At 34.9% G+C, this 12,063-nt stretch overlaps 1 protein-coding gene across 2 annotated transcripts in view; it reads left to right on the top strand.

Moving 5' to 3' along the window:
* The window catches only part of adgb (androglobin), a 48,536-nt gene extending 37,150 nt beyond the window's left edge, over positions 1 to 11,386 (top strand). For both annotated transcript variants that reach the window (XM_067383075.1, XM_067383076.1), the window contains exons 24-35: positions 153 to 284; positions 433 to 586; positions 697 to 884; positions 1,055 to 1,221; positions 3,469 to 3,587; positions 3,843 to 3,954; positions 8,449 to 8,600; positions 9,112 to 9,267; positions 9,352 to 9,427; positions 9,528 to 9,609; positions 10,272 to 10,455; positions 10,596 to 11,386. In XM_067383075.1, the coding sequence (XP_067239176.1) occupies positions 153 to 284; positions 433 to 586; positions 697 to 884; positions 1,055 to 1,221; positions 3,469 to 3,587; positions 3,843 to 3,954; positions 8,449 to 8,600; positions 9,112 to 9,267; positions 9,352 to 9,427; positions 9,528 to 9,609; positions 10,272 to 10,455; positions 10,596 to 10,778 (1,705 nt within the window). In that variant the 3' untranslated portion in view covers positions 10,779 to 11,386. The remainder of the gene's footprint in view (positions 1 to 152; positions 285 to 432; positions 587 to 696; positions 885 to 1,054; positions 1,222 to 3,468; positions 3,588 to 3,842; positions 3,955 to 8,448; positions 8,601 to 9,111; positions 9,268 to 9,351; positions 9,428 to 9,527; positions 9,610 to 10,271; positions 10,456 to 10,595) is intronic.
* The last annotated feature ends 677 nt before the right edge of the window (positions 11,387 to 12,063 follow it).

Raw genomic sequence — 12,063 nt, 5'->3', positions numbered from 1 at the left:
GGCATGTGTCTGGGCTCGGTGGGTGGGTGGGTGGGTGGTATCTTCTCTCAGCGCTTGTAGCCTAACCCAGCCAACTCTGACAATCTGGGTGTCATAGGTCGGTTTTTGTCTGCTTGAATCTTTATCCAGTACTAAGTGTGCATTTCTGGTAGACACATGGTTGTTAATGGTGAAGGAATAGCAGAGCTGTACCCCTGTAGAGAGGACGAGTACAACAGAATAACGTTCACTGACTATTCAGTGCCCATACCAGAGGCAGCAAACTCCTGGATTCTGATCTTCAGGTCAGGAACACTCATTTTGCATGTAAAGCAATGTAAAACAGTTATTTATTAAAACAAAAACACTTTTATTAAGAAATACATACAGTGAGCTCAGTGTTTCCTTGTGTTTTTCTTTGATTAAACATTTTATGTCAATTCTCATTTCCAGGGAGGTATTTCATGTTCCTAAGAACATGCTGCTTGTTCCTAAGATCTTCTCCCCTTTTCCTGTATGTATTGTGCATGTCATTAATAATGACACCTTAGAGGAGATCCCCAGAGTCTTTAACAGGGTGGAGCCATACATATACACACCAAACAAGGTTTGTCTTTGTCAGTAAGATAACTCTTCTCCATTTTTTTTTTTTTTTTTTTTTTGTACATACACATGTTGTTTTTTTATATTGTATGTCTTTTGTTTCACACTCTGTAGGGTGGTTATACATTTGTAGCTGAGGCACATACTGGAGACTCGCCTGTGTTTGGAGGACAATGGCGAATGCGTCTGATTGGCTCCCGAGAACCTCTACCACAGCTGGCCAGAGAAACACCAAGCAATATCTTTTCAGTGAAAGAGTTGAAAGGTTACTACATTCCTAATCAAAAGAACATCATCTGCAGGTTAGCACATGCATAAATCGTAGTATTAGCCTATATTCATATTTTTTGTTGCAGAGCTCCAAGTTACCATTTAGGTTTTACCTTTGCACAGCATTGCAATAAAATAGATTTTTTAAGTGGACAGTAATGTTGCATCAAGACTGATCTAAACTGTGTGTTTTTCTTACCAGACATGTGATAAAAGTCTCCAGTGATCACAGTGCTACTGTGCAGTTTCAGACCTCAAAATCAGACGTCTACATTAAACTCAGTATCCTAGACCATGAGAAAGAGGTCGCCAGCAGTCAGGGCAAAGGGCATGTCACCATCCCAGTCTACTGCTTCTTAGCCAGCAATGGTTTGTACACACACACACACACACACGTTTGTTTTTGAGTTTTTGTTTTTGTGGGGACATTCCATAGGTGTAATGTAGAAACTGGATTTTCTATCGCCCTACACTACCCTTACCCCTACACCTACCCATCACAGGAAACTGTACACTTTTTAACTTTCTCACAAAAACTCATTCTGTATGATTTATAAGCCTTTTGAAAAGTGGAGACATGGGGTAATGTCTTCATAAGTCACCCTCTCCTTGTAATACCTATGTCATACCTATGTCATTATACAAATTTGTGTCCTGAAATGTCACAAAAACGTGTGCGCACACACACACACACACACACACACACACACACATAAACTATATGCACTATGGGGTCAGTAAGATTTGTTGTTGTTGTTGTTTTTACGTTTTTTGAAAAGTCTTTTATGCTTACCAAAATTACATTTATTTGATCAAAAATACAATACATACAGTAATGTGATATAAAATAAAAAATAATTTTTTTAAAAAAAATTTAAAAATCTAATTATCTGAAAGCCTAATGTGCTGACTTGGTGCTCAGGTAACATCAAAGACTATAGATTAACACTATCTTAAAGGGACTTTGGTAACATTTCTTATTATTATCAATGTTTGCAAGAGGTGTGCTTAATATTTTTGTGGAAACTGTGATATATATTTTTCTCAGTACTCTGAAATTAATATAAAGTTCAAAAGAATAGCAGTTTTTGAACATTATAAATGTTTTTTGTAACATTATGTCTTTACTGCCATTTTTGATCAATTTGATGCATCCTTGCTGAGTAATTTTTTTTTTAAAATCTTACTGACCACAAACTTTGTGTATACAGAGTGGTCCCAGAAAAATAAAAGGACAATTTATTAAACAATAAAAATGTATGAATGTCATTGCATTGTAGAGATTAAAAATGCATTTATTAGATTAGTAAGGAATAATTGACTCCGGGCCGTTGAATTCTTAGAAAATAATGCACAATTGAGGTGGTTATTACATATCGGGTGTGCATTATTTCTAAGAATTCAATGGCCTGGAGTCAATTATTCCGCTTATACTACAGTTACAACACCTCAAGACACTGTTCCTATGTTGTATTTCAAGACATTTGTCAGGTTTTTGTCTTTAAAACACTCTTGTGTGTGGGACTAATTTCTTACACATCTCATCCCAAGCCTCTGTTGCTAATTCCAAAATGTCTTTTCAGAACTAGAAACGAAGGCTTGAGCCTTGATAGCAGAATAATACAGTTGATACAGTTATTAACAGAGTTAGAAAGAAAGAGAGAGAGAATAAGCAGCATATGTGAATTAGCCTACCTGATCTGTGCGTCTCTAACAGCAGCACTGTCTCTACTAATAGCGTAACTAAAAGTTTATCGCAAGAACCGCACAGTTATTACCTCACTGGTGAGTCATTTACCTTAAGTTGCTAAACTATTTTACTGATTCGTCAGAGCAGCGCTGACCAAACGTTCCTGTGCAAGTGTGTGTCTGTAAGATACAGTACGTGTGTATGTTTGAAAGAGAGAGAGAGACAGAGAGCGCGTGAGAGACTATGTGCTTTCAGGACACAATAAAACGTATTTTGTGGCAAAAAACCATGACAATAATTTGTCGTTTTCATCCTGTTTTTTAGTATATTTATTTGCTTGGTCGATGTCGTTGTGCGACTTGTTTCTTTTGTGGTTGTAGGATGTTGGACCTATTGAAATAACTGAAAACATCTGGCGAATTAATATGGAACTGTAATGCGGTCAAGACCTGCTAGAACTACTTTAGCCGTGCGTTTCCCTAAAAATAATAGCACACCTTAGAACATTGGTCAACCAATCAGATTCGAGAAGCCCCATAGTATAAGAAATAATTAATTATAACAAAAAAACAGGTAACAACAATCTATCTTAAGCTTAACATGACCTAAAATAGATCAAATTAAGAACAATATATGGACATTCACATATGCACATATTTCGACACATGAATAAACCACAGATGCAGTCTGTTACACACAGACTGTGATATCCCCATAGACTCACACAATCTAAGGTATAGTTTATACTCCTTTCTTTTCCTTTATTCCAAGACTTCTTGTCCACCCACTCCACATTTTGACTTAACACATATTCACTTTATAAAGTCACTGTCTCAGTTACTTAGCTACAGCCCAACTCTGCCAGCTCTAGAGTGTATTTATAGGGTGTTCATTTGTGTCTGCATGTGTGTGTGTATTGGTTGCAGGCGGTTCTGTGGCCCAGGCGGGGGCGAGGCAGGATCAGGGCAGCCTTACAGCAGAAGGGAGAGTGACAGGAGGGGGTGGAGGAAAGGAAGGGAGTGACCAGCACCCTAAAGACACACTGGTACCTGTCACCACAGACAGCTTCTGCTGTCACTTTTGTGTGTGTTTGTGTGTGTGTGGTGGCATCTAAACTTCTAGTTGCAAAGTTCTAAGAAAAAGTACTTTTTTTTTCAGATTATGTTTATTTATTGAAATCAGTCCTTTTTGCATGTAGATGGCTGATGGCTGTGGATTTATATTTTACATGTTCTTTTGTTTGTGCACTGACTTTTTTACATTCTGACTTTTTATGCTGTTCCGTGTTTGTGTCTTACAGTTTCATAAGTATTATATACAGGCAGAGGTGTTACAGGAGAGCTGGCCTTTAGATGAATCTCTCTCCTCCTTCATCCAGAAACTCAGAGACATAGAGCGCAGTGAAATGAGAGGTACGGCCAATCTTACACTAGATACTACTATCACTACTAAACAGCTGTTTTTTTTTCAGGCTGTTAGGGCCTGACACACCAAGCTGATGTTCGGTCGATGGTGAGCATCTGTCAGGCTAGTTTTTGAGGTGTGTTTCACACGTCGGCAGCAGTTTGAAGTTGTCAGTGTGAGAGATCACTCTGATTGGCTGTTCAATTTAACGAATGAGTCAGTGCACAAAAATATAAGCAAAAGTAATGAAAGTGAGCAAAGAAGTTAAGATGGCACAGACTGAGGGCTATAATTTTAAGATGAGCTTATAATTACTTCATACCTCCTGTGCATTCCAATATGCAAAATATTTCATAACAACATGAGCTGCCTGGAATGAAGAATGTAAACTGCTTGATTGATATTAAAAATGGTAAACAAGAATGATTAAGCAATCGACTTTTGTTCCGTTAGTTTTTTGACGTCGACTTGGTTTTTCACGGCCTTTAGACTTGTAACTGCGTTTACCCACTGAATAATGCAGTATGTTGGACAAATATACCATGCCTAATTGATGAAATGGAAGGTGCCATCAAGCGTTTTTTTACAAGATGTAATAAGTCTGATGTAGTAAGAATTTGTCTGTGAAGTTTCAGCTCAAAATACCCCATAGATTTTTTTTAATGAATTTTTTTAACTGCCTGTTTTGGGGCATAATTAGAAATGATTCAGGCTGCGGCCCCTTTAATTGCTCGCACTCTCCACCCCCTCCCGAGCTCTCGACTCTATCATTGCATAAACAAAGTTTACACAGCTAATATAACCCTCATAATGGATCTATACAAAGTGTTCGTCATGCATGCTGCATGCATACATCGGATTATGTGAGTATTGTATTTATTTGGATGTATTACATTTGATTCTGAATGAGTTTGAGGCTATGCTCCGTGGCTAACGGCTAATGCTACACTGTTGGAGAGATTTATAAAGAATGAAGTTGTGTTTATGAATTATACAGACTGCAAGTGTTTTAAAAATGAAAATAGCGACGGCTCTTGTCTCTGTGAATACAGTAAGAAACAATGGTAACTTTAAACACATTTAACAGTACATTAGCAACATGCTAATGAAACATTTAGAAAGACAGTTTACAAATATCACTAAAAATATCATGCTATCATGGATCATGTCGGTTATTATTGCTCTATCTACCATTTTTCGCTGTTGTTCTTGCTTGCTTACCTAGTCTGACGATTCAGCTGTGCAGATCCAGACGTTAATACTGGCTGCCCTTGTGTAATGTCTTGAACATGGGCTGGCATATGCAAATATGGGGGGCGTACATATTAATGATCCCGACTGTTACATGACAGTCGGTGTTATGTTGAGATTCGCCTGTTCTTCAGAGGTCTTTTAAACAAATGAGATTTATATAAGAAGGAGGAAACAATGGAGTTTGAGAATCACTGTATGTCATTTCCATGTACTGAACTCTTGTTATTCAACTATGCCAATGTAAATTCAATTTTTAATTCTAGGGCACCTATAAATTATACATACAGTAGTCAACATTTGAAGTGGATCAAAAAAGTTCATCACAATTGTCCTAAGAACTAAGTTGTCCTAAGAAGAAGGACAGCTTTGATGAAAGGTTTTGATGCACTTCAAATGTTGACTACTGTATATTGTATTTTAGAATATTTTATATATTTATTGACTTTTTTACATTTATTTTTTGTGTTTATCAGTTATAACAGCAAAATAAATTGCACCATCTGCCGATGATGATAGAAACGTGGCACTATACAAATGCATCAAATAATATCAAATTACCATAAAGATTCAACTCAAGCCAATCTCCTTTTGCCAAAGCACACCAACACAGGATACTGTGGTTTTTAACAGTGAAATGTGCTAAAATATGCCATTTCTGGTTGATCCAGCCCTGATGATTCAGAACGGATCCACTCATTTCAGAAAACAACTGCTTGCTGACATTTGCAAGGTTCATGCCATCGAATCTCACATGTTGTCTGAGGTTGTTTGTATCAGCTAAAGAAGATTCTAAATTCTTCAGGCTGCTGTCATCAATTTATGTAATGTTTGTTTTTGTTGTTTGTTTTTTTTTAAGTAGAAGCCAGGCTTGAGAAATTAAATGAAAAATACAACAAAATTACAAAAACTGTCGAAAAAAAGTCATCTGATCTGTTATTCCATTTAGTTTTGATTAGTATTGTACTGCACAATTAATGTAATTTAATGTTTTTTTAGTTATTTTGCAAACTCCTGTTTTTATTCTTTATTTTTAATGAACATGTTTTTCACTGCTTGTTTTCATCTTCATAATATTTACCTTGTCGTGGACTCATCTGGCTGTGTGTGATTTAAATCTCTGTTCATCTTTTCTCATTCAGTCTGAAGCGCTCTGAATAGTCTGACTCTCATCCCACCTGTGTTGTTTTGATTAACCAAGGGCTGGCTGTCAAAAATATAATGGAAGCCTACTAAATTCATCTGCTTGATGAAATGCGTTTTGCCTTGCCCTTGGATGGATGACATAAGGTCATTTGCTGTTGGTCAGCGCATAGATGGGCTGCAAACAGCCTTGATTTTACTGAGGAAAGATGAATAAGCAGGAAGCTCATAGAAATGGAAATTGGAAGAATTGAGATGGAGGGAAAGGAAAAGAGAGCACTACTCTATTGGATGTGCTTGTATTGTGAAGAGGTAGTGGAAATGAACTAGTTTGCATGATTGCCTGGCTCTAGTAATAATATTAAGATTCTTTTGTCCTCCTGGTCCCTTGATAATAAATGTATTCCTTGTTTGTTTTGTTTTTTTGTGCATCCATAATTTAGATTAATCTAGGTGGTTAAATGTCTCTGTTTGGGCTTTTATCAGTGATATGAGTGTGTGTACATCAGCATGTGCACTGTACTTTCACTAGCGTGTGTGACACACCACACGTGCCTGTCGTTTCATTTTCAGATAAGCTTGTGTAAATGGGTCAATGGGAAGTCAAATGAAGTTGGCTTTTGCCCTCTGGTGCTCTGGGAAGTATTTCTGGAGGAAAAAGAATTGAATTAACCCAGTTGAGTGGCTCTCAGTGGAGCAGGAGCCACCCTGAACAGTTACCACGCACACCAATCAATAAATGCACATGGGAGCCAGGCCCAGTGCACTGAACTCAACCTCATATGGAATACATACAGTATGGCTGGCCTTTAGGTTCTCGGCTGGAATGACTGCCATGCTTGCTTTCAATGCTGTCAGTGTCTGTGGTTTGTGCAGAATTTTGTTGTTTTCACATATATTTATATACAGTCAAACCAAAAATTATTCAGGCATAGTTGTAAGTGAGGATAGCAGAATAAAGTAAACGGTGACATATACCCGAAAATGATTCATACAGTGGACTACCAGTAAAATTGATAAATATTTGGAACCAAAAATTATTCAGACACTTTGACCTGACCTTTGTCTGACACAGTTTAACTCTGAGATCTTGTCCATTTTTTTAAACTATAGTGAATAAACTATATTAATGAATGAAATGTTCAAGGTGTGTATATATATATATATATATATATATATATATATATATATATATATATATATATATATATATATATATAATATGCACATATTTGTTAAAAAGAATAAATAAATTACGTACAGTATATTTTATTTAATTATAATTAATTAATAATAATTATATATATATATATATATATATATATATATATATATATATATATATATATATATATATATATATATATTATAGTGTATAGATTATTGTAATTAATGATATATAATATAATAATATTATATATTATGTATTAATATGTACAGTTTATTTATTTCATTTTAATTATAATTAATTAATAATAATAATTATGTGTATATATAATCCACATTCAAGACATCCAAAATAGCTCTCAGTTTTATTGGTTCAGTGATGTCATTATATGACTCTTGGTGAGTGGGGGTACACAGAGAGTAGTGATCTGACATGAGTAGAGAGTACTGACATGTTGGTAACACTATGCTGTCAGAGAGTACCATATGACTTCAGATTAAATTAGGGTTCTGTGATGGTGTCCTTATGGAGACTGTAGGTGCCCTAAGTAAACTGTCCAGTAGGATGTACCCTTACACTTAGAATAACTGAAGAAAGTAAAAGAGATTTAGAGTTCAGTTTTTAAATAGAGCAATACTGCCATCTAGCAGGATTTACATGTACATTTACATTTCTAAAAGCCTCAAGATGCTTTGTATCAAACACTATAATGTAAAAGTTTTTAAATTAATATTTTTGTGCGAATACATTCTAGTTTTTATAAATAATTACTATTTTCAAAATGCCAGTGGGTTGCACAGATTGTTCTGGAAATGGCTTACATAATAGTTGTTTCTGCACATATAGCTAAATAAATGTCAACAACATTTTTTTAGACCTCAATATTTTTGTCATTTTGTATTACCTTGTCTGTTTGATCTCTCTGTTTTACAATGGGCAGTGTTTGGAGATATTTTGGATGGCGCATCCACGTCCTTGGATACGGACCAACAAAACAAAGAAGGCCATAAATCTGCTCCCAAATCAACCCACAAAGCCAAGGAACGTGAAAAGGACAAACAAGCATCTAAGTCAAGCTTCATTATGGACCAAGTCAGTATAGTCACTGTGTGCTTGTGCATATATATTTCAATGTCAGTATCAAGTCCCGTCTTATATTTAAATCATTCGCCCCCATATTCTCTTGCAGAAAGAGATTTTCTCATGAATATTGTTCAATGTGCTACACAGAAATGCAAAGTTTTTTTTTTTTTTTTTTTACTTGGTAATATATCATGTTTGAATTTATACACTTGAGGTCTTTAAGGTTAAGCTCTGATACAGTGCATCTTTGTGGGAAAGTGATACTTTATATTTGCACATTTTAATAGGATGAGTTATAAGCATACACTTTTGAGCACCAAATCAGACTGATTTCTGAAGGATCATGTGACTGAACACTAATGGCTGCTGAAAATTATGCTTTGGCATCACAGGAATAAATTACATATTACATTGTTGAGTTTGAGAGACCTTTTTTCATAAACATTAAAAAAAAATCTCAATGACCTCTAACTTTTGAATGGTAGTGTATATATACCAACTTGCGTGTTTGTGCGTGCAGAGTTTGGATGTGAGTAAGCCCCACTGGATTCTGCGTGTGGTGAGTGACCACAGTGAGGCGGAAAGTATAGAAGTGAAGAAAGACACTGAGAGACTCGAGGAGATCAGAGCCATGAAACTGGCCTGGGAAGCAGCGGAGCCCGGCAGAGCAGCAAAGGTACTACATAACTGAAAAGGGAAGTAAATCAGCTCTGTGTGCTCAAACAGTTCTGCATGTGTAATTGATTGATTTGTTTTGAAGGCTCATCAGACCAGACTGCGCTATCTCAAAGAGCTGCAAGAACGTGCAGAGAGTACAGAACCTGCAGCAGAGACGGGTTACATACATTGATTGTGTTTAATACATTTTATATGGGCATGTTTAGTACATGGCATAATATGTTCATGTGTGTGTATTTCAATGTTTGGATTTTGTAGACACACAACCTCAGTCCCAACAGAGTGGAGAGTTCACACAGAACACTGGCAACAATTATATTGATTATACACCATTTATCAGGTACAAAATATTATATTATATTATATTATATTATATTATATTATATTATATTATATTATATTATATTATATTATATTATATTATATTATATTATATTATATTATATTATAATCGTTTAAAGGTTTGAGGTCGGTACAGATTTTTTTTTTTTTTAGTCTCATGATCATAAAGGCTGCCTTTTTTTATGAAAAAAAAAACAGTGAAAACATTAATATTGTGAAATATTACTACAATTTGAAATAACAGTTTTCTATTTGAATATATTTTAAAATGTAATTTTTTCCTGTTATAGCAAAGCGGATTTTTTACTTTAGTGTCACATGATCCTTCAGAAATCATTCTAATATGCTAATCTGGAAGAAACCAAAGAAATTCCTTATTATGCCATATTCCTTATTATTATTAGTATTGTTGCTATTTTATTCATTGTTGAAAACTGTGCTGCTTTATATCTTTGTGTAAACCGTGATACATTTTTTTCCAGCATTCTTAAATGAATAGAAAGTTCAAAAGATCTATAGGTATTTTTTTGTAACAATGTCTTTACTGACATTTTTGATTAATTTAATGCCTCCTTGCTGAATAAAAAAATAATTTATATAAAAAAAATATTCGCTGACCCCAAAGTTTCTCTCATTGTTTCACTGTCTTTTTGTTTAAAGGAAGTCTTTGCCGCAGCCTCGTCTAAAGGATGAAGAGGTGGAGGAGGAGCAGAGGAGGGAACGCTCTGAGAAGTTCCAAAGTTTCCGTCTGATCTGGGACAATATTCTGGAACAGCGTAAACAGGAAAAAATTGCACGTAAGGAAATGATGAAACGACAGCTGGAGACTTACATTGGCTTTCAGGTTTGTGTGTTAATACTTTAATTGCAGATTTACACCACATTAAACAAATGTTTTTAATGTATCTGTACCATAGTACTCTAGTCATGTTATTTTAAAAAAAATATGGTTCTGAAATAGTTGCATTTGTGTTCTTGTTATAGGACACGATGGATGCATATCGGCAAAAGATGCTGCAGGCTCGTGACGCATTCCGTTCTCGCACCCTCGAGGGGGTGTCACATAAGAAAATGGAGGAGCCACCTATTGAAACAGTCGAACAGGTTGAGCTAGAGAAAAACCCTATTGTGGTCCAGTCAAGTGGACGTGGGGGCAAAAAGAAGTGATATGATTGACCACAGCTTCATAGCAATAAAATAGTCAGTCAGTCTAATATTACATTTCTTTTTATTAAGAATATTATATTGTCTGTTCTTTTTGAATATATATTAATATAAAGATTCCTTTGTAGCAAGTGAATCCAGTTTGTAAGATTAGCATGCAGAATCACCTCTCACTGTCAGGTTATCTTACTCTGTGATTCTTTATTTAAATAGTTACTGTCAGGATTGATGTGAGTAGTTCTGAAGGATAGTCTGTCTTATAGTGGCTGATTTTGCTTCCCAGAAGACACGGCAAATGTAGTTCTAAAATATTATAGTTCCAACATTTATCATTGCTTATTGCTAAATGACAACGACAATGTAATGTGATTAAACAAAATAAATACTGTAAATAAACACTTGATGAATCTCCAAAAATGTAATTACTTTTAATATAGAAATAGATAACTATATTAAGCTGTTTATTTTATTGCTAATAGCCAGTGTTTAAGATATTTCAGGATCTGAATTCACTCCAATATAATAATTTCCATCTTCGCAGTATCAAGGCCATCTGCTGGTGGTTAGCTGCTTTTAGCCCTTGAAGTCCGCGAAAGTCAGCCCTAGCATTGTTAAATAGGACACTCTACCTTATTAAGGTTTGAAGATTTTTCTAAAGTTAATATAATGTTCTCATAACGTTATTCTAACGTTAATCTAACGTTCCCAGAACGTTATTCTAACATTTCCAGAACATTCGTTTTTGGTTCCCAGAATATTATTCTAACATTAATCTAATGTTCCCAAAATGTTAGTTTTTGGTTTGTATAATGTTATTCTAAAGTTAATCTAACATTCTCTTAACATTATTCCAACGTTAATCTAGCGTTCCCTGAATGTTAGTTTTTGGTTTGTATAACATTATTCAAACATTAATCTAACATTCCCAGAACGTTAGTTTTTGTTTTGTATAACGTTATTCTAAAGCTAATCTAACGTTCTCATAACATTATTCTAACGTTATTCTAACCTTTCCAGAACGTTAGTTTTTGGTTTGTATAACGTTATTCTAAAGTTAATCTAACATTGATCTAACGCTTCCAGAATGTTAGTTTTTGGTTCCCAGAACATTATTCTAACGTTAATCTAGCGTTCCCTGAATGTTAGTTTTTGGTTTGTATAACATTATTCAAACATTAATCTAACATTCCCAGAACGTTAGTTTTTGTTTTGTATAACGTTATTCTAAAGTTAATCTAACGTTCTCATAACATTATTCTAACGTTATTCTAACCTTTCCAGAACGTTA

This window comes from Chanodichthys erythropterus, chromosome 4 (assembly GCF_024489055.1).
Source record: "Chanodichthys erythropterus isolate Z2021 chromosome 4, ASM2448905v1, whole genome shotgun sequence".
In the NCBI taxonomy this organism is placed as follows: Eukaryota; Metazoa; Chordata; class Actinopteri; order Cypriniformes; family Xenocyprididae; genus Chanodichthys; species Chanodichthys erythropterus.
Note: the sequence above shows the minus strand (reverse complement) of the source record. Positions and strands in the feature narration are given on the sequence as shown.